Source organism: Charadrius vociferus, unplaced genomic scaffold (assembly GCF_000708025.1).
Source record: "Charadrius vociferus isolate BGI_N301 unplaced genomic scaffold, ASM70802v2 scaffold70, whole genome shotgun sequence".
Classification (NCBI taxonomy): domain Eukaryota; kingdom Metazoa; phylum Chordata; class Aves; order Charadriiformes; family Charadriidae; genus Charadrius; species Charadrius vociferus.
In genome coordinates, this window is record NW_009646851.1 from 3,287,583 (window position 1) to 3,310,262 (window position 22,680).

A 22,680-nucleotide genomic window follows, 5' to 3' on the forward strand; every position below is an offset into this window, starting at 1 on the left:
CATGAAGATATTGCTGCATTTGTACCGACGGACAAATGACTCTTCAGAATACAGGTACTGGTAATACAAAAGCCACTTAAGGCTTAGAAAGAATCCAGTATTTTACTCCTGCATTAACTACAGGTAAGTCGTATACAAAAAAAAAAAAAAAAAAAGAACTGGCAACCATAAAATTTACACTCCTCCAAATACAAGGAGCCCCATCTTGCTCTGAGCAGGAAGACCATTAACATCTTTAGCAAAGTTTATGTATATTATACATAGAGCTGACAAGTTTTTAACTTCCAGTCACCTTTAGTATTATGACCTTTTAGCATAATATTCCAGCTGCAGTTAAACATCAGAACTAACGATCTAATGATTATCACATTCCTCAGTTGTCACTGGTATAGTTCACTGAGCTCCATCTGTTCCTAGTCATGGAATCATAGAATGGTTTAGGTTGGAAAGGCCCTTGAAGAACATCGAGTTCCACCCCCCCTGCCATGGGCAGGGACACCTCCCACTAGACCAGGTTGCCCAAGGCCACATCCAGCCTGGCCTTGAACACCTCCAGGGATGGGGCCTCAACAACCTCTCTGGGCAACCTGTGCCAGTGCCTCACCACCCTCAAAGTGAAAAACTTCTTCCTAATGTTTAATCTAAACCTGCCCTCTTCCAGTTTAAAGCCATTCCCCCTCGTCCTGTCACTACATGCCCTAGTAAAAAGTCCCTCCCCAGCTCTCCTGTAGGCCCCTTTAGGTACTGGAAGGCCGCAATAAGATTTTCCCAGAGCCTTCTCTTCTCCAGGCTGAACAGCCCCAACTCTCTCAGCCTGTCCTCATAGGAGAGGTGCTCCAGCCCTTGGATCATCCTCGTGGCTCTCCTCTGGACACGCTCCAGCAGGTCCATGTCCTTCTTATGTTGGGGACTCCAGAGGTGGATGCAGTACTCCAGGTGGGGTAGAGGGGCATTTTTAGCTGCATATTAACCATGTTACCACTCTGGTAAGCAAGTGGGTATGTGCAGTTCCCATGCTTTTTCTCTCCCTTCAGGTCTATTTAAGTTGTGTATATCTATGACTTTTGATGCATTATCTCAAATTCACAGTATTTAACTCCATTACTTTCCCATCTAATCTAAGACCCTGGTTTTGTCTCCTTCTCTGGTCTCTCTAGGACAGAGACCTCTTATTTCAGCTGTAAGAGGAGCTTCTCCAAATCCACCCTGTAAACCATCATTAAGTTTATTCTGGAACTTGATCCCGTCACCAAAAAAGGCACCACATTTACCAGATTTACAGAGGAGAACAACACAGTTGGAAGTTATATTTAGCACTTCATATGTATCATCTTTTCAGTACCATGTAGGAACTTCACGTTGGGTACAAAACCTTAACTGACAGTCTTGCAAAATCATAGAAGCTAACTAAAACACAGGCTTCAGGCACCGCAGCAGCACTAAAATTCTGGTAAATCCCTCCCTCCATTGCCAACTTCAAAAGCCAAGGCTGCAATGTAAATACAGGCATAGAGCATGCACTGTAGATGCAAAGGTGCTACTTTCCAAAGTTAAACATTTGGGGAATGTTTGGTAACTTACATCATCTTACAACTTTGGCATGCTGACTCTTTCAGCTATAAATGGAGCATCAAAAAGAGATCAATCCTATCCATAACTGTTTTTCTTTAATAAGAAAGTCAGGGTGAAATCGGACTCTGAAGAAGCTACAGCTAAGCCTAAATGGGAAAATAATGCCCCACCCCCACCCCCCAGTGGGCACTGCATATTTCTGGGGACCTTAATTTCACCACTAGGGAAAATGTTGTTTAGCCACTTCAAAAATTAGCTGTCACACAGTTCTTCTAACAAAAGGTGTTTTAATGGTCTTAGATTAATACTACTTCTGGGTTTACCAACAGTAGACCAGAACACTGCCTGAGTGCCAAACAGAGCAGAGGTGGGTCTGAGGAGCACATGCTGGTAGCCTAAAAAGAGCTGGCTGATGATTCGATACTGGCTGTTCTTTCCTCTTTTCCTATTCCCACTAAATTCTGCTTATGACAGCTAAAAATACCTTGCTGTAATAAAGTTTTTTCCATGTAAGCATTTCTGGTAGTTGGCAAAGATATATAGTCATATTAGGGAAAAAAAAAAGGGCTATGCAACTGCAGATAGGTGGGAAACCAGGTTTACTTCTGAACAGAGGAAGAAAATGAGGCAAGCCACACAAAAAGCAAACCTGGAAAGATGCCAGCCCACACCACCAAATGACCAATAAAATAGTCTTTGAATCTCCCTTACGCAGCATGTATTCAGATTTTCTTTCTGCTTGACGAAGCAGCAAAAAACCCCCTTGGATTTAACATCTATGTGAAGACTTAATTTCCGTACTACGAGTAATCTCCCCTCATAGATAAGATCTGGAGCTGCTTTATCACCTGCAGAACACATGCAGTTGGCTACAGGCTTCATCAGTTCTAGGTGCTCCTTCACACCACCAACTAACTCCAGTAGCTGCACAGGAAATGCCCAAAGCCCCTCCTGCACCTTCTACCAGCAGATGGATTCATATTACTCTAAAACTAGGTGTGAGAGGGGTGAGGAGTCGTACCACAGAGAAGTACCAGTGACTGATCATCACTGCTGTGTTTAATTTCAGAAGCAGCAGCTGTTCTTCTGGTCACAACTGTTTTTTTTTGTTGAGAGTAATTGCTTATTAACCAGCTGCTGCAATGGCAAAGTCCATGTTATTTTTAAGCAGGTACCTTCAAACTGACACTGCTTTTAACAAGCTCAGGCAGTCACGCTCCCCCGCAAAGATTCTTCCTACTACCGTGACTCACTCTTAGAAAGGCAACAGCGATGTGTCTGGGCTGAAACAGGCCAGCGGGACCACACAGGGAAATTAAGCAGCTCAAGACAGGAGGAGCTTTTGCCCTTTAATTCCATTAAATATAAACCAAGGTTGATACCAGAAGTATGCCCAAGAGTCCTTTATATAGCATTAGTCCTTATATAGCATTATATGCAAAATATAGAGGTGTCCTGGTGTTACGCTGCATTAACACTTACTACTATTTTGACCCTGTTGACTAACAGCGGACAATGACTTCAGACTGTTTACAGAACCCCTCCCGATACGCACAGCATGCCTCCGGTTCTTTGGCTCCTCTTTGAGATCATTTACAGCACAGGCTTAATCCCTGCCTGTCTCCCCACCCGGGCCTCCTTGCTAGGAAGGAATATGCTTACAAGAAAACTTGTCATCTATGGAAGCAGCAGGAACTTTAGGAAACGTCACGTGGTCATGCCCCTGACCAGCATTTCGCTTGTTGCTGAGAAATACATTCGTGAGCTTGTGAACACCATAGGAACATCCAGAGCTGTTCTGGTAGCAACGCACCCCTGTCAGCGACAGCTCTTTGACCGTGCCAGCTTCCCTGCTGTCCTGCTCCTGAGCATCTGCCTGATCGTTCAGTAATATCATTCAGCTATGATCTATTTCACTTCACTCCTCCATCCTCCTGTTTCTCATGTATGTTTTGTTCGCACTTTTTAAAAAGTGCACAAACAGATTTCACAGAAACTTTCTTGTAATGGGAGTAAATAATCAACTTTTTCCCCCTACTAGTTAATGCTTATGCTATAATTAAAGTATGTTCTCTGCACCACACACATCCTGAACACAAGTTTCTTCTTACTCTACGGTCTAGTACTTCATTTCTAAAAATATACACAGGAATGAAGAGAAACTCACAGTCACTTTGTGGCTTCTTGCAGGAAGCCACAGACATGAATGGAAGGGTCTCTGCAACTGGAGAATTATTTGCTACTCTTAACATTTCTAGCATAGCTTTCAAGTATTTGCTCTTCAACCAAAGTAGTATTAATATACATATACACATACCTGCCTACCTAATTTTGAAGTGCAGTGACTTTTATTTCCTAGATGGACTTTTGGACGTGTAACCATGTGGCTTCAGAAGAAAGGAAAATTTCCTAACAGCTAACATCTCACATCCCCACCTTAAAGGCACAAAATTCTTTTAGATCTACCAAAACATACTCATTCCACTAGCCGAGGTCATACTTCAGATACTTACTTTCAATACATAAAAATCCTCAGTCATTTTTCATTCAGTACTTTCTCAGCTTTTTTCCAAAATCCTATTAGACAAAAAATTCTGTACTTCAAAATGGTTTGCCTATTAAGGTATGGGAAATCCTCCTGCACTTTTAGTCCTCCTTTACAAATGGAAGTCAAAAGGAAGAAAGTTTTGAGGGGTTTTTCCTCCCTACCCAGGAAGTTTTACTTATATCAACTGATTTGTTCTATCACTTTTCAAAAATGGATTTTCTTTAATAGAACTTTGTTTCCTGATATCAAAAGGCCCCAGTAATTGCATTTCCTACAGGCGTCCTGTTTTGTCCTAAGGAACAGAAGCACACTTGCCATTTGGAGATGTACCTATTTTCCCCTCTTATTTTTGTCTCCTCAGAGCATCATGAACTTCGTAGCAAAACAGAGAATATGGTTTTCCTAGAGAGAAAACTCCCCTGTGACACAGGGAGATGAGAACACTTCTCAATTTGTCTGAGTACAAGTAGTAAGAGTCTGGAGGAGAAACAAAGGTGCCAAAAGTCAATTTTGTTACAAAATAAGCCCTACTTTGAGAGACCGTAGGAGTCGATAGAAGTTTTGGGAGACAGCAAGTAAATGGCATTTGCTTTACTTAGCTTAGCATTTACTGTTGGTCATGTCTAACTTTGGTTTCATGATATGTGCCTGAGCATTAACAAACAGCCCTATGGCATTACTATTTTGCTTCTAACAGGTACACAAGATCCTACTGCAGTTATAATTAGTATTTGGATCCATTACCAACTACAGTTAGAAAAGCTCATACTTCGTAGCAAATCTGCTGACCCAAAAAGTCTCAAGAGACACAAACAGTAATGAATGCTGTGGAAACCCACCATAAGGAGCACGTTAAAGATCAGTTAGATAAATTGGATATACATAAATCCACGGGGCCTGATGGGCTGCACCCTCGTGTGCTGAGGGAGCTGGGGGAAGTCATTGCTGGGCCTCTCTCCATTATCTTTGAAAGGTCCTGGAGGACAGGTGAGGTGCCTGAGGACTGGAGGATAGCCAATGTCACTCCAGTCTTCAAAAAGGGCAGGAAGGATGACCCAGGAAACTACAGGCCGGTCAGCCTCACCTCCATCCCTGGAAAGATGATGGAGCAGCTTGTTCTGGGAGTCATCTCAAAGCACCTGGATGAAAAGAAGATTATCAGAAGTAGTCAACATGGATTCACCAAGGGGAAGTCATGTCTGACTAATCTGATAGCCTTCTATGACAAAGTAACTAGATGGGTGGATGAGGGGAGGGCAGTGGATGTTGTCTACCTTGACTTCAGCAAGGCTTTTCACACTGTCTCCCACATCATCCTCACAGGAAAGCTTAGGAAGTGTGGCTTAGATGAATGGACAGTGAGGTGGATTGAGAACTGGCTTACAGATAGAGCTCAGAGGGTTGTGGTTAGTGGCGCAGAGTCTAGTTGGAGGTTAGTAACAAGTGGTGTCCCTCAGGGGTCAGTACTGGGCCCAGTTTTGTTCAACATATTCATCAATGATCTGGATGAAGGGATAGAGTGTACCATCAGCAAGTTTGCTGATGACACAAAACTGGGAGGAGTGGCTGACACGCCAGAAGGCTGTGCTGCCTTACAGCGTGACCTCGCCAGGCTGGAGAGTTGGGCAGAAAGAAACCTTATGAAGTTCAACAAGGGTAAGTGTAGGGTACTGCACCTGGGGAGGAATAACCCCATGCACCAGTACAGGTTGGGGGCTGACCTCCTGGAGAGCAGCTCTGTGGAGAGGGACCTGGGAGTCCTGGTGGACAACAGGATGACCATGAGCCAGCAATGTGCCCTGGCGGCCAAGAAGGCGAATGGCATCCTGGGGTGCATCAAGAAGAGTGTGGCCAGCAGGTCGAGGGAGGTCATCCTCCCCCTCTACTCTGCCCTGGTGAGACCGCATCTGGAGTACTGTGTCCAGTTCTGGGCTCCCCAGTTCAAGAAAGACAGGGAACTGCTGGAGAGGGTCCAGCAAAGGGCAACAAAGATGATTAGGGGACTGGAGCACCTTTCTTATGAGGAAAGGCTGAGGGACTTGGGTCTCTTTAGTCTAGAGAAAAGAAGATTGAGGGGGGATCTTATTAATACATACAAATACTTAATGGGAGGATGCCAGGGGGATGGGAGTAGTCTTTTTTCAGTGGCACCCAGTGATAGGACGAGGGGTAATGGGCATAAACTTGAACATAGGAAGTTCCATCTTAACATGAGAAGGAACTTCTTTACTTTGAGGGTAGTGGAGCACTGGAACAGGCTGCCCAGAGAGGTGGTGGAGTCTCCCACTCTGGAGACATTCAAAACCCGCCTGGACGCTGTCCTGTGTAACGTTCTGTAGGTGACCCTGCTCTGGCAGGAGGGTTGGACTAGATGATCTCCAGAGGTCCCTTCCAACCCTAACAATTCTGTGAATTCTGTGAATTCTGTGGATTCTTCCCAAACCAAGAAGCTCTGAAAGAGTAATGCATAAACCACCTCAAGTGTGTGTACGTGTGTATGTGGTTGCCTTTGGGATTTCTGCGGTGGAGGGAGGGGATATGGAGGTACTGTGTTTCGGTGGTTTTGTTAATGAGGCAGGGGTGGAAGGAAGAAGGGAAGGCACAGCAGGCACTAGCGTTTGAAAGTCTTCAGAAAAAAACAGCCTCAGAGTAACTAATCTGATAAAAGATGGTTCAAAATTCCCCAGGAGACCTCGGGTTAGCAATAAGGGTTGAGAATCCAGGCACATTTGTAGGATAGGAAAATTCCATTTCTGTGGCTATCCCCAGGACATCCTTACAGGACACAGTCCCCCACTCCTAAGACTCTGAAGTCTGCCATTAGGAAACTGAGTAGATGCACAGAGCACTGAACACCCTCCAACTCCATCAGTAAATAAGCATCATTGTCTTCCTGTGAGGAAAGGGGACTCCAATAACCACAGCACTACACGCTTCGCACCTAAGTATCTTTGATTTAAGCACTTAAACAAGATCCTCCAAAAGAAAGAGCCAAGACATTCATCCCAGATTCTTGCATAATGCTCTAAAGCAACAGAAAACATTTAGACAGATGGGTGATCACCCATCTCCCTGTTCCACTCCTGCTCAACAATCCAGCAGTACAGACCAAGACATCACCGCCCTGCTCAGACTAGGCAACAGAGGAGAAAAAAGCCCCCTTCAGAGATCTAAGCTCTCTGCTACTTCTGTGAAGGTTTGCAAAATAGCTCTCCCCTTTCTGCATGTTACAGGAAACTTAAAAGTTTCCTTTGTATAAAAGCTAGTTTGTATAAAGGCTATTATTCAAATAGCTTTGTATAACAACTATTAATCGAATTTCAGCTAGCACAAACTCTGGAATTCAAGGAACTGTAAGAAATCCAGAGAACAGTTTAAAAATTGCAGTTCTGAGCACAAAACAATGGCCAAGAGGCACAAGATGTGCTATACAATCTTGTGTTTATGCAAATATTACATACAAATGCAACAGCTTATTTTATACCTGTAAGCACCGTATCTATGAATAAACACAGAGCTCTAGGCATCAACCCACAAGACACTGCCTGCAAACCAGAAATCAATGCGCAGAGTTTGCTTCATGTGAAGCTCAATGTTAATATGAATAATGCCTATCCCATGTAATTTTAAACAAAACAGGGTCACCTAGAAGCAGACCATATTATAAAAGCACTACAGAGATGTAGCAGAATTCATGAGTCTCTCATGAGCTGCTGTTCTTTAAAAAAAAAAAAAGGAAGAGAAAAGCAACTTCGACTTCAAAGTTTATTTTGCCTTTTTAATGAGATCTTCTCTTTTTCTTAACACATACATATTTATGATTTTATGATCCCTGGTTTACCTGCAGTATTACCCATTCTTTAGTTTTATTTTGATTGGGCAGAAAACAAGAGGCAAAGATGCAACATTCAGAATTAATTTTTCCCCTTTCAGTGCAGGAAAAGGATATAGGTCTGCAGTTACTTCAAGGTGGGGGTGTATCTGGGCTGCTGTTCAAAGGGATGGTCTATCCCTTTTACTCTTAACTGTGTATTCCTGTTGAACTGCTTGTGCCAGCTCTGATGTCTAAATAGCCCTACAGTGAGCTGGTACAGGGAACTGATCCATTGGACAGCTGAACTAAGGGGGAAAAAGTGACCAGACTAGGGAAAAAACACAGAATATGTACTTGTCTGACCTCTTAAGATAGCTGCATGCTGCTGTCAAAAGGCAATTTATGTCCAAGAGCTGCCTCCTATGCAATGGGAAAAAGTCCTGTCTGTGACTAGTAATAGCCCAACTCTCAATTCAGTATCAAAAGTACAATCAATCTATTCTGTACAGACATTTCCCACTGGACAAGTAATGTTTTTCAGGTTTTTAATCCTCCAGCCTCAACTTGGCTGTACATTGTGGAAATAAGTGTTTATTGACATCATTTTACCATAAAGCAGGATAAACAATAACATTTTATTCCACTGCAAATGCTAACACTTGGCTCTTATGAGAAAAAAAAAAAAAAACACTAACTAAATGTGTTCCTTCTACTTGGAGTAAATATTCTTCTGTTGTGCCTACCAAGTTACAGAAACCTTTGCTAGAAGAATGTAAGCACTGCAAGGAATCACTTTCAGCTCAGTCCTACAGGGCCAATTCAGAATAATCTCACCAGTACTGACAGCCATAATTCCCAAGCAAACTATGGTGAAGTCGTTCTGCTTTGTTTGTTTACTATGGAAGTCTAAATATGAATATTAAAATAATATTAGGTGTGCATACAAGTAGAAGCACAAGTGTCTCCATACCTGTGCTTTACAGCATGACCAGTTGCCCTTTTTCATCTCTGCTTCAAGTAGGATGCTTGGTACTACCCACAGCTACAGCCAAACAAAACATTTTCAGTAACAAATGCCTTTTCATTAGGTTTTGAAGACTAGGCAGCCCTCAACTTTCATGTGGGTATGAACGCATTACAGACTGTTCTGTAGCTCTAGTCAGTAGCATTTGGGAAAGTAAAGAAATACTGCCATGCCAACAGACATACCTAAAATGCTCTGTTAAAGGCTCACAGGCTCTTATATGGGTACTGTTTCACTCAGTGAAACATAGCATAATCATAAACATAAACAATTAAAGTACGAGATTTCAAGAGCAAAGCTTGATTGGCACATTTAGGCACACAAGTAGAAAAAACAGCCTAAACCCCCCCTCTGACTTGTGTTTAGCCTATGATCTCTTCGCAAAAGAAGGCTGTCAGCCCAGGTCACTGAAATACCAGTCACCCTCCCGTTCTCATCTGTAATGCCCCGTGTCCTCGGACACACAATACGTTCTTTCCCAACGAACTGTGGGAGAGCCTGAGAGCCACTCAAGTTACATTATGCAAAGATTCCTCATCCCCTTTCGTCCCAAGCCTACGCAACACAAACACGTTGCCAGCCCCAGAATAGCAGGGCAGCTTGGCTGGGTTTCTGCAGCCCTGTTCCTCATCCCAGGTTAGGTGCCGGTGGGGAACTGCCCAGGCCAGCTACAGCCAAGACCAACTCCGTTACAGCAACCCGATCTGCGGGGCCGCACTCATTTCTGCCAGCTTCAACAGTTGCAGTGGGGCCATTCTCGCTACTGAAGGCAGCAAGCCTTTAGCATTTCAGTTTACAATAGCTTTCAGACATAAGTTTAAAATAAAAAGTTTAAGCAAAACCTCGTCATTACCTGCAGCTTCTCCCCCTCCTGGGGAAGGGCGCTAGTTTGGTCTTGTAGACACTGCTATTAAGAGTTGTCCAACTACACTTGCCCACCCATTCTCCAATCCAAGACAAAATGGTTTTGTTGATACAGGCGAGATCGTGCCAGCTGCTTAGCTATGAAAGGAAAGGAGCAGCAGGGGGAGGGGATTGTGGAGACCATTTGGGATCCAGCATCTGTCATTAGGTCACTGGGTTCCCACATACTGTTGTGGCTCAAACTCCCTCTAGTTTCCACATGAAGCTGTCGTTGGCAAAAGCTTCCCAGAGATAATGGCTCCGTCTGGACCCAAACTGACCCACCTAGCTTTGCCAAACGAATCTCAAAATACATTCTCCAACACAACTTCCTGGCCTGACAGTCTGCAAGCAGATTTTTTTCTGTAGCTTCACTTATTCCATATGCCAATGAGTTACAAAATAGAGGAAACCGTAAGTCTAACCTGGAAGTGGGCTCAAAACCCAGGCCTTAACCTGATCCAGCTAGATACAATGGCTTTTTTTTTTTTTTTTTTTTTTTTTTTTTTTTTTTTACAGGTGTAGGGCAACGCAACATCCAGTTAAAAACTCAGCAGTGATCTCTACGATGCAAGAATAGTAAGGGACATACACTACTGCTTATTTAAATAGGTAGATAATACAAACTATTTAACTTTCCCTAAAGTTATTCAAAACCCAGACATTTCTATTGTATTATCATTCTTCAGAACTTGGTAGAGTAAGTGTTTTATGAAACAGAATTAATTCATTCTTCTCCTTACTCTGCAGACAAGCAGGCCTCCTTTCTCAATGGCAAGTGCCACAGTGACTTGCAGTAGGCACTGCCCTTGCTCCTGTTTTAGTGCCAGATAGTCACATACAGCAGCCACATAAGACCAGTTCAAGTAGAGATTTTGCACATGAACACACTGACAATTCAAAAGTCGTAACAAAATGTAGATTCATTCAAGTTTAGTTTGCCATAAAGGGCTTTAAGCAGGGACTAGCTTAATGAAGCTGCTATCAACTATGGAAGTATGTAAGTCGATATGGTATCACAGATTTGTTCCTTTTAATTAGAAAACCTTTAAAAGTTTTGACTGCCACATGCATGAAAGGTGAATGCTAATCCTGCAAGGAACCTACGAAAGACAATATTAAGTAACTGTAAATGCTGGGGAACAAAGGTTATTTATGTCCTCCCAGAAACACATGAGCCCAAATTACATATCAAGTAAGTATTTCCATTCCTGAAGTTAAAAGTTAAGTTCTGCTCTCCAATGCTGTCCCACAAATCAAAAGACAAACTAAGGAGAAATGCTTCAAATTCCCAGATACGTGCTTGCATGGATTATTCATTTTGAACAGTTCATGTGGCATGATATTCTTTCATGTTTCTTTAGCTTTTTTTAAATTCAAGTTACATATTTTCAGTTTGGAATTTTAAGCTTTTCAGCTTCTATCCTTCCTTCTGAACATTTTCTTCTATTACTCCTGAAGCAAGAGTATGAGAGATCATCTGGAATGAAGCCACCATAATATGAAGACATTAAAGGCACAACAGCTCTAAAAGATGAACTTTCAAAAATACACCCACCCAGCAGCACCTACAGCTTACAGTTTTTGTCAACAACTTCCTTCACATTAAATATAAATCCTGAGCTGTGTCAAGTGCTTCCATGTACTGCCCCCACTATGAGGGGGCACATGCAGCACAGGATTACATTCAGAATTGCAGGGTTTTTTCTCCCGATACCACCAAAACCATCCAGTCAGAACTCAAGATACCGCAGTTCTCTCTCACTTGTGGAGTTTCTCACGTCACCAAAGGTGTAAAGCATCTAAAACATTTGAAAGTGCTGGTGAACCACCTTACGTTCATTTTTAATCCATCATGTGCAAGTGCACAGAAGATGAAAAAGCTACAGTTTAGCTTGTTTGTAATTCAGCAATTCTGCTTTAAGTAACTGAAGCTGCAGAAGCATTTCACTCCTTTGCCTAGTATTTTGCAAGCTGGCTTTAAGCCACACACTTCAACCATCTCTCCTTTCATGGTTGCAGTGTTTGTGCTGTCTGTGGCAGAGATCGTTGCCCCTTTGACTCCGCCAAAATGCTCCCTCATTTCTGAAATGCGTAACCTGACACAGTACACACGTTCAGCAAGTAACACAGAGGAGTACTCTCTCTGCAGTATGCACACATAGCAGACTCCTCCACTCTCTCCAGAACCCAGCATGCTAGTGTCTGGTTATGATTAATACTGCTTGTGAGTAATGCCACATGTTAACAATTCTGTCCCGCTAATGACTCAGTCCGTGGCTGGAGTAAGTGTGCAAAGAGGAGATGAAGCCAGCATCAGAGTTCAGTTAATGAACAGGTTATCAAGTGCCACAGGTTTGGTTTAAAGCCAGTGGCAGCACTCTGCTTTGCCACGTGGGCAAGGGGGGAAGGGGACTAGAAAGCAGTTTTCCTCACCTTCATGGCAGTAGCTGTCTGCTTGAAGACATCTGCACATTTTCTTTTCTTCTCTTTTTTTATTTTTTTTTAAATAAAAAGACCACATCCAATGCAAAGGTTGGCATGCAGTAATGCTGTGTTAATCAGCAAGGTAAAAACAGCCTGCACAGGAGTTATTAACCTTCTTCAGACGCCCCTGTGAAGGCCTCCCAACAGTTTCTAGATGAATAATCTTATTACAGGACAGAAGAAAGTAGAAGTCTAATCTCCACAAAGCCTCTTATTTGTACTGGGCAATAGCTCAGCTAGAGACAACTGGGGTGCAGGAATAGCTGAAGAATGCCTTCTCCTCCAGATAGGGTTCTGGCTCCTCACTGACAAGTTTACTGAATAACAAACTGATCTCCAAAAAAACACTTACTGTTTAACTCTTTTAACGTGTCATCTGTTAAAGATGTTTGTAGCCTTCTAGTTTAAGGGAGCTAAGTAAAGCCATGTTGTCCTGCAGTTACGACAGAACAAGGACCATTTCTGTAGCAGCATGCTGAGTCACAGCAAGTTTTATTTCATTGCTGAACCAGGACTGACACAAGCTCTGGATTTTTAAGTGGCATGCAGAGGATGGATTTGACTTCCAGTGTCCCACCTCTCCCCCATGCAGAAGGTTGCTAAGAGTGAAGCTCACACACACACAAAGCCCCAAGACAGGCAAGGTCTAAGGTTCAGGAACTCTGCACACAGGATCCTTTGCATGGATTCAAAAAACCATGCCATGAGCAACTACAGAAAGCATTATTCAACCCACATGAAGTTAGTATCTTAAAAAAAAAGAATCCTTGACTTTCTTGCCAAATGCTGCAATTTTTTTTTTTTCAAATACTAATAGGTAAAACAAACAAGGTCTGAAATCCAAGCTGTTCAGCACATCTATTATATCATATTCAAATAGAGATGGCCTCAATATTTCAGCAAGTGGGGGGTGCGCAGCAGCCAGAGCACACACAGGTTCTAATTAACAGATGCAAGGTTTGAAAATAGGAACTCCTTTCTCCTAGTCTGTACAGCTGAGAAGTCCTCCTGACCACCACCATCTCCCCAGGCTGCAGCAAGCAGGACTCTCCCTACACATACACGTGACAAAGCTGAAAGTTCAGACGGATTCAGATCCCTGACAAACGACTGTAATCCAGTCAGTATAAATTATAAGCCATACACATTGCCCCACACCTACCAAGTTTTTTCTTGTCTCCAAGTTTGTGCTGCTGAGAGGTGGTAGTATCACATTCTCACGCTGCTCAACAAAACTACGCATGGAGAAGTTGGATCGCAAGGGTATGGCTGAACCCAATGGAGCAAATCAGTATTAGGTTGCTATATAGCAGTAATTGCTCCACTGTACTTAGAAAATAGTGGGGTTTATTTTTGGAATCATATCACAAGTGGACCTATATAATTTTGGAAACTGCCAGTCATGATGAGCAAGTAAAAACACATTTTAAAAAAAACAAACAAACAAGAAAACCCCAAACAGCTGACAGATAGGAAGTTGCACTACATTCTAGTCAATCCCAGAACATAATACTTTTGTATACTCTTTGTATTTATATTAAAGACAGGTAAGAGGGGAGGGCAAGAAACAGGTATTGGCCATAAACAAACTGCAATGATATATCCAAACTGAAAAACTGAGCTTCAGAAAAGGCTTTATTTTAAGATAAAAAGAGACCTATGTCATACTGAAGAGCCACTCCTTTTGTGTGTGGCTATAGGGCTTTTAGTTTAGTTTGAATAATCTGTCCAGTCACTGTGGACGTTACACTATTGCAAGAGACAGTGAAAGAATTAAAAACGCAATCAAGATGAGAAGGCGAATTGAATCCGAGTTCTGTGAAGATCCCAGCATTTACATATTATGTCAGCAATTTATATCCAGGACTAGAGCCTAATTTTACACCTACATTAACAACAAAATTGCACAAAGTTTTTTAATAATTTCTGTGTTACAAATTAGGAGGGGGTGAACAACCAAACCAGTCTTTCCATGTTACAAAGCTTATCCTAGGAGTGAAGATAATTTGTCCTAACTGACTTGGAAAAGTTTGAACTGAAATATATTAGACTCCAACTGAAGCATTAGTGAGTTGATCTTGCTAGTGTTTACTTTCACAAACAGATCTGTCTCCTCACTTCTCTCACCCTCTGTCCCTGCCCCTAGAAGATAGGAAAAAATTAAAAGGAATTTAAAAATTGATCTGCTGTTTTATGCTTATGGACCCACCCATATTTGATCAGGGTTTAAAATTTACCTTCTCTGTTTTTTTTAAATAAGCTTTGCATGTTTCATTAAGTGAGACATATCTTACTGGATATTTCTGTATGGCTTGCAATACTTCAAATATAACTTAAATTAAGTAGCAGCATATTTTCCAAACCCATTTGTCACTGGGTTCATTTGAGACAAGACACAGAAGCCAAGTGCCATATTAATTATTTTTAGGCATATTGAACATAATTCTGCTTCTTGTCCCTTACAACCTACTGAGAAATCTTCAATTATCTCAAACGAGCATCCTAGGAAAGCAATGATGTCCCTTGTGCAAAGTAGCCAAGTAAATATTTCAAGTTTTGTACTAGGTAAATAACAGACTTTTTGTTGCCATTTAGGTAGAAAGAGCATACTTACTGCTAGGAACAGCATGCAGTACATGGAGAATGAAGAATGGCCAGAGTAAAATGATAGTCTGGAAGAGAAAAGAATAGACATCTCATTATTTTTCTTTTGTAACACTCAGTCTCCAGTGATACTAATTTATCTTACATTAAGTGAACTAGTAAAACATAAACATCTCCACACTTTTTTCTTCAAGGAGGCTATCAAAGCACAACAGCCATCACACATGTCCGACAACAGCTTTTGACAAAGAGCACAGACTTCAACACTCAGCAGCTATCCTATTCCAGCATTAAGTTAATCTCCACATCAGGTAGTAACTACCAGCCTTTTGACTGAAGTTTGAACAGCATTCTGAAAGCTAGAAATCAAGAGTCCTTTAAAGCAGTATATTTGTTTAATCTTCTTGATAAATACCAGAAAACTGTAAATATTATCAGTTTTTCAAATTACTTATCTGATAATCCCAGTATGTGTATGAGAACAAACGACACATTAATCACTCCAAACCAGTTAGTTGCATTTGGTCACCATCAAGAGGCAGTAGTTTAGAACTCACATCTAGATGTTTATACCACATACACGTATATGTGTACCTTTGTTAAATGTACTGATTCATACAGAGTACGATCATCTATCATCGAAGGGAAAGGGGAAAGGCAGGCAGGCGTTTGTAGAAATAGCTTCATACTTGACTATCTCATTTAAAAGGTGTCAACACTGCCTTCAAAAGGCTTCTCTCAGGCCCAGACTGAAGGAACCCGACAGTTGATGCCAACAACCCAGGGTGCCTTTGGCAAGGTCCTCCCCTGCATGTGCAGATTGTGAAAGGAGCCGAGTATCACAGCTGTAAAACAAAGCCCACCCACCTCTTCATCAAGAAGAGAGGGCAAAATGGAAAACCATTTCTAATTCAGTCTTAAGTGGAAAGATGATAGAAGCGGTACTTAAACTATTTATTTTTTTTCTGTCTTACACACAGAGCCTTGTAATGCTGCTGCTTCACAGGCTACCAGCCAGGTTTCAGCCAGGCTTCTGTGCAATGTAGCTATGTAACACAGCACCCCTTCCTTAAGAGTTTGGCATACAAAAGCAGGGCCAACAATAAAGTTTCACAACAGCTCTCCAGGCTGCCCTCCACCATATCCAGCAGGTCCCTGTTTTGGTAGCTCAGCCAGGCAGAGAGCCTGAGGCCAAGGAAATTCCTGGTCAAGGCAAACATTTCTACTCTTCAGAGAAGTCAGCTCTGATGTGCAGTAAGATAACTGGGTTAAACATTCACTACTCAAATACCACAAAGAAAGGAATAAAACAATCTTGTGCACAAGTAAAACTGCAGAACTTCCTGCATTAATTTGCATGTATAAAATTACAAAACTGCATCAGACATCAGGGAAAAAAAAACCCTACATAGGTTTCCCCTGTAGATTTTTGTGTTCTTGGTTTATAGTTGATTCAAAGCAGCCAACACCTTCCAGTTTCAGAGGTACTAAATAAACAGTCTTGAATAAGATTACTTTTTCGTGTGTGTGAATATATTTTTATATATATATGTAATACACATACACACATATACATACACACACAGCCCCACAGATACTTTTCAGTTTGATTCTTAAATAGAGGAACTGTGGTGACGATGCATTATCTTCAGATATTTAAAATTCAAAATCATTAAGATTACATTTTAGTTACACATCCCTTTTCCACTTTAGTACTCTCTGCCAGTTAAAATTCTGGGCAAGAGTCCACTATGAAAGCCAATACAATAAGCATTTTGAGAGCTCTGTCTTTCAGACATCTGAGCCACAAAAGCAAAGCACGCTGTTCTATAGACCAGAAGATACAGAATAAGGAATTTGTGGCTCCTATCTCGGCATTTTATCCACTGACTTTGGGGCCTGTTGTCCATAAGATGACATTTCCTGAAGGGAACCTGTTGCCAACTGAAGGAATTCAGAAGGCTAATAAGCAAGAGAAGGAATAAATACAATTCTTTAATTTTAGTTTTGAATTCCTATACCATTTTGAAGGTGGCATTGACTACTGGCATTCTTGGTTCCAGAATGTATTAGCCCACTGTAACATTAAGAATGCCTTGTTCCAAGTTGAAGACTACAAAATGTCAATGCATTCTCATCAGGCATAGATAAGGACGCTGCACATGACTGAAAATGTGCTTAGCACATAAAGTATTGCCAGAAATACAACTGGGACAAAGTATTGATCCAACTTGTACATTGTGCAATCCCAGTGAAATTTCTTTGGCAATACTGCTGTCTCTAGAGTTCTTTAAAAAACAGACACATTAAAAAAAAAATCTTAAAATAATTTCAAACATTAAGTTTGACAATGGGAAAGTTTCCCAATGATTCCTCAGCACGCAAACAACATCTTCACAAAGCCAGGAGAACATCCTGTCTATCAAGCCAGCCAAGAGGCTGCACAGCCACAGCTTCTTTGTGATCATACTGCAAGTGCTGGCTGCCCTGAGCCAGCATTTCAAAAATAAATATTATTTTAAAAAAACAACCAGTATTTACTAGTGCAAGGAATGCAGAAGCATTAGAAGATACATTTATAAATAAAATAGTACAGATAACTCTCAAAACCCCTACTTTTTGATAAAGAAAGAAAAGCTAAATTATCCCAGCATGAATTTGCACATCAGATTTCAGGACATCTTTTTCAAATTAATATTGGACCAGTATCCAGTGAAGCTGTAGTGTCATGAAATAGAGTTGCTAAGTGCAAAGTCTTGTTTTGCTTCTTTCCAAAATGACAGAGTCTGACATCAGAAGAACAACTGTTCAGAGATTCATGCCTTTTACTCCATCAATACTTACCTACTTCACATCATTTCTGATGTGAGGAACAAGGCTTCATTTTGACAGGAAAAAGCATAAGCTTTTTAATTATTTCCACTTATCAAGTGGAAATTACTACCAAGTTAGAAGAATGCCTTAAGTAGTAACATGAAACCACTTTCAGGTCTCAGTTGAACTAAAGTGTAGTCTCAGTTTCCAGTGTATACAATACAGCGGGACATCTCAAAAAAGTCTTAAAACCAATTAATTTAAGGGCTTTTTAGCTTTCTTGAAACTTAGTTTTGCCCCAAATTTCACATGGTTTATGATAAAGACAAAAGTAAAGTTTCTGTACTTTCTTTAAAAGGCTGTCATAAAAATGATTAAAGTTAATTACTACAGTCTGTTATTGTAAGTCTGCATTTTTAAAGATTACCTGGAAAAATAATCACAAGTACAAACAATTCCTACAAGAAGCAATTGAACTGAGCTACTCAGTACTTTTAGCCAGGATTTCTAATCCCAGGTAAGCAAGTCTAAGACAGATTGCCTAGCAGGACTTGACACAGACAACCATTTCATTCTGTTCTATCCCCTTCCACGCACAAAGGCAACTTAGCCTAGGGAGCAGAGCCCACCTGATAGAAGGTACCGTTTCTTCAATTAGTAGAAAAATGAAACATAACACAGTAAATAAAAGGATCATTTGTCTTACACCATCACTCGCAAGGAAGAGTGTGTTTTAAATAGAAAATTCTGCTTAGCAGTATTTTGTAAAGTGCATTATTTCATAAGTGAATTACTGAATTATTTCATAAGTGAATTACTGAATTATTTCATAAGTGAATTACTGAACACTGGAGCTCAGTAAACAAGCCTGATGTCTTGTCTCCATGTAACATCTTTGTAAGGACATGAATGTGCAGAAACATTTACACCAAGTGCAGGAGTCTGACAGGGACATGAACAGCCTTAGTGAAGCACAACACTAGGAAATAGCTAAATACATATGAAACAGTGGAACAATAAATGGTGAGAAATTAAACTGTTAGAAATGGCAGTAGAAAGCAATAAACCAGAAGAAAGCACATCTTGTGGTGCCACAATAAGCCTATCGGAGGCTGAACGATAATGAATTTCCCTAATATAACTATTGAATTATGGAATCATCTTAGAGAAAAAGAAGAGGCCCAGCAAAACATTATGCACATTCTCACATCAAAGCAAGTAAAACTACCCACAGGATTAGCAAGCAAGTCCTTTCTATCCTCAAGTTCTCTGGATTCTCCAAGTCTGACTCAAAGCTTCCACTGACATTTGTGTTACCCGTTCCGTTGATCTGGAGGGGGAAAATTGCCAGAGAGCACCGCAGCTCAGCACGTCTGTGTCCAGGAAGCCAGAGCGCTCCACATGCTTGTCAGGGAAATATTCTTAAAATTTCAGTGCCAGGAGGAGACGTGGTTTAATAAAGTGCTAGTCCTACGCTTAAGCTGAAGCACCACACTCTTTAAATTCCATTTTCTCTATATTCAGCAATCAACATGTTTTTCACAGCATCCGCTCTGTTCTCAAGTGCTAGACTTGCATTAGCACGACTTTCCAGATCAGTGGGGATTGAAAGGCTTGAGGACTCAGAAATTAAGTGCTTCTATGATTATTGCAAAGAAATGTTTAAGTAAATGCACAAGCAGTTCATCTATTTACCAGTATCAGCAACTACTCAGAAACCCGTTTTCAAAATACAATATTCCCAATTTCTCCACTTTCTTTCTTTTCTGCCAGAAGTTAAATCCACAGTCAAGTACAAAGACTTACACTTACAGAAAGGAAAAAGCTGCTAGAGTCTTTCCAATCCAGTAATCCTCATCTGGACAATTTTATTGAAAGAGGTGTTTCAACATAAGACTTACAAATAATACCAAGTGTCTTACACAAATTACCTAATCATATTTGGAGTGAGGGGTTGATCCACTCAGCTCTATTGTGTAGTGACAGAGAGCAAGAAAACTTTCCTATGCTGACACTCTAATACACGAGACTATGTCCATTTTTTGCTGACAGTTACACATTTTTCCTTTTACAGACTATCTTACCTTATGCTTATCTTAAACAAATGACAGTTCCCTGCTTATCCTAGTGACATAAAATAGATTTAGCAGTTCTACGGAGAAACAGGCAGTCTTTAATTTCTAACCACCCTCCCCACCACCATCCTTTAGAAACAAGACAGCACAAGAAACAGGTGTACGAAGTAACATTTTCCCGAGCTCAGGTTCAACATGAAGTGGTTTTCCTCAGTTATGAGTACTACAATGCTTGTCTTCACTGCTGGGTTGACCAGATTTTGAAGTTTGTTAAAAACTTCTGCTGGCATAATTTGTTGGGGATTTTTTTCTTCCTCTCTGGGCATTGAAGAAATATCTCACAATACATCCAAGTATGCAGATATAATGTAGATTTTTTTTATTTAAACAGACGTATTACACACTGATGGAACAATCTAATTGGGCAATGACTAGTTAGCTAGCTGTTCTGCATGTGTCAGCAGCTACTAGAGGAATAAAATTCACTGAAAGAAAAGCCAGTAAGGAAAAATCTCATCCCCCTACGACTTCTTTCTTTTCAAATAAGCAGCAATCGAACTGCATCTTGAACTTTGTTTTAACTAGGGAGCAAGCTGTTACCAACTCCTGGAATTCGTACCACACACAAACATGTATGTTCTGAGCTCTCGGTATTACAAAGTACAACCAACTGGCATGCTGCAATGGCATTCCACATGCACATTGAAAAACCACTACAAAGCAAGTTCTCTTTTGTCAATTTTAACTTTGTTACTCAATTTAACTCAACAGTTTTAACAAAGTTTAACTTTCCACTACATTTCTAGTTAGCTTCCTCCAATAGAGGGGGAAAAAAAAAAATCAGGACTTTGTTTACTTCTCTTTCCTAGTAATCCCCTCTCAGGAAACAGTAAAAAGTGAAAATAGCCGCAAGGGGGACTCAAACCAAAACTTCTGAAGACTATTAGTTTGCTCTCACATGCATCAGATTACAGGCTTCTGTTCATTAACCATGTCTGCACAAGTTCTCCACATAATACTGTTCTGACTCACAGGAGTGTTATTATCATTTTACATACAGGGAATGAGAACAAAAGAGACAATCCCTGGTAAATCAGGGATTTGATTGTTATTCCCTCTTTAAGCAAGAGCTTTGGGCATGAAGCACTTCGCAAGTGAGTAGAACCATTCCCCCAACAGATTTTTGTAATCTTCAAAGGGCAAAAGTGGAAGGGAGGCACCAGGAGAACCATCAGCATTAAGGGGATTTCAGTTCCTATGGTACTGCTTGAGCAATACACAGTTATACACATGTCCGAAGTTTTATCTAATGACTTTTCCCTTTTATTAATTTTAATACAAGCTTTGCAAATCAGTGAAATTCTTTGACTAGGAAGGGCCAATTCATATTAGGGCAAAGGGGATGTAAGATAAGAAATGTGATCCAGATTGCAGAACTGCGTCTCAGTTGGTTACAGCATATTCACCTTTCAGATTTGACTCACCCTACTGCCAGTTTATTTCTATTGCAAGGGCAGCTCTTTCTGCTTCTAGATCACATACAGCCCCATTTCATCATCCACCGTAGCCCAGAAGCTTCTAAAGTTTTAATATTTAGAAGACTCCTTATTCACTACCGTATTTCAGCTTTTTCCTTCCATGTAAAATTAAGTCCAAGTACCTTGACTAAGCTCCAATTCTCAGAAACAGTAAATAATTTCATTAGGACTGGAAGCGTTCCTAAATCAGCCATGTTACATCTTGAATAACAGTAATGACAGGAGTGTGAGAAACAGTGTTTAAGGAAAAAGTTGCATCCTTTGAATAATAGTACACATATGCGACCTTCCATTCATCCCTTTCAACTGCTTTGGTATCCATGCTCCCTCAGATTTTTTTTTGCATGTATCTTTTCAGATGTGAAAACTACTAAATTAGCCTCTGATAAAAATGCCTGAATGTACGAATTTCAGTACTGTAGAGTGCTTCACAGGTTAAAAGCTCCATAACAGAAATAATCAGAATGCTATACACAAAATATGAGCATGCCCCTAGCAAACATGTAGTTAAGTCTGTAGCACCTCTAGAGAAATTTCTGATTTGTGATGCTGTTAAAAACTGCCAGATTAGATAAGTAATCCATTTAGTTATGCTTGAATGATTAAGCGCAGTTTGATTTGCGATAAAGCTTTAAGAAGTTTCAGAACTACATATTGGAACATTTCATACAAGCGAAGTTATTTTAATGTAAAGTAATGCCTCATTACAGAAAAACTCCCTGTACTGAGACAGGCGGGGGGGGGCAGGGAGAGGGGGAAGGAAGGAAGGAGAGGGAGAGACAGGAACAATTGTTTAATAGAGACAGGTTAACTTGAAGCAAGTGTCCAGTCTCTTGGCTTAGGTTAAAAAATTCCAAAGCAAACCAATTGCAAAGACTATCTAATGAAACAGGGGAAAACAAAAGTATTCATTAAAATGGAAGTAATGTATGAAGTTTGCTTTGGTTCGTTTTGTTTGTTTGTTTTTTTAAACACAGTTACAGTTTTGAAGGTGTACATAGAACAGACAACATAAGACTTTCAGGAGTCTGGCTGAACTTCAAAATAAAGTCACGCATGTTAGCGCCACGCTAGCTGTCTGGCACAGGTGCCTAGCTACTGGGAACTTCAAGTGATTTAACTGCACTCACCGGCGTGCATAAGGACAACCTGCGAAAGAGCTCTAAACAAAGCTGAAATAAAATTCCTGGCAAATGACTGGTAAAGGGCACCACCTTGGCAATTGCGTTGAAATAAATTATCAAGGTCAAAACAGTCAGCTCTAATTTCCTAAAGACCTCTTTGAAGATTACATTTTGAGT

General features: G+C 40.8%; 1 protein-coding gene across 1 annotated transcript in view; it reads right to left on the bottom strand.

Moving 5' to 3' along the window:
* Positions 1–22,680, bottom strand: part of PPAP2A (phosphatidic acid phosphatase type 2A) — a gene marked incomplete at its 5' end in the record, with an annotated part of 52,476 nt that overhangs the window by 2,866 nt on the left and 26,930 nt on the right. Inside the window, one exon of the mRNA XM_009894200.1 lies at positions 14,963–15,020. Coding sequence (XP_009892502.1) covers positions 14,963–15,020 — 58 coding nt within the window. The remainder of the gene's footprint in view (positions 1–14,962; positions 15,021–22,680) is intronic.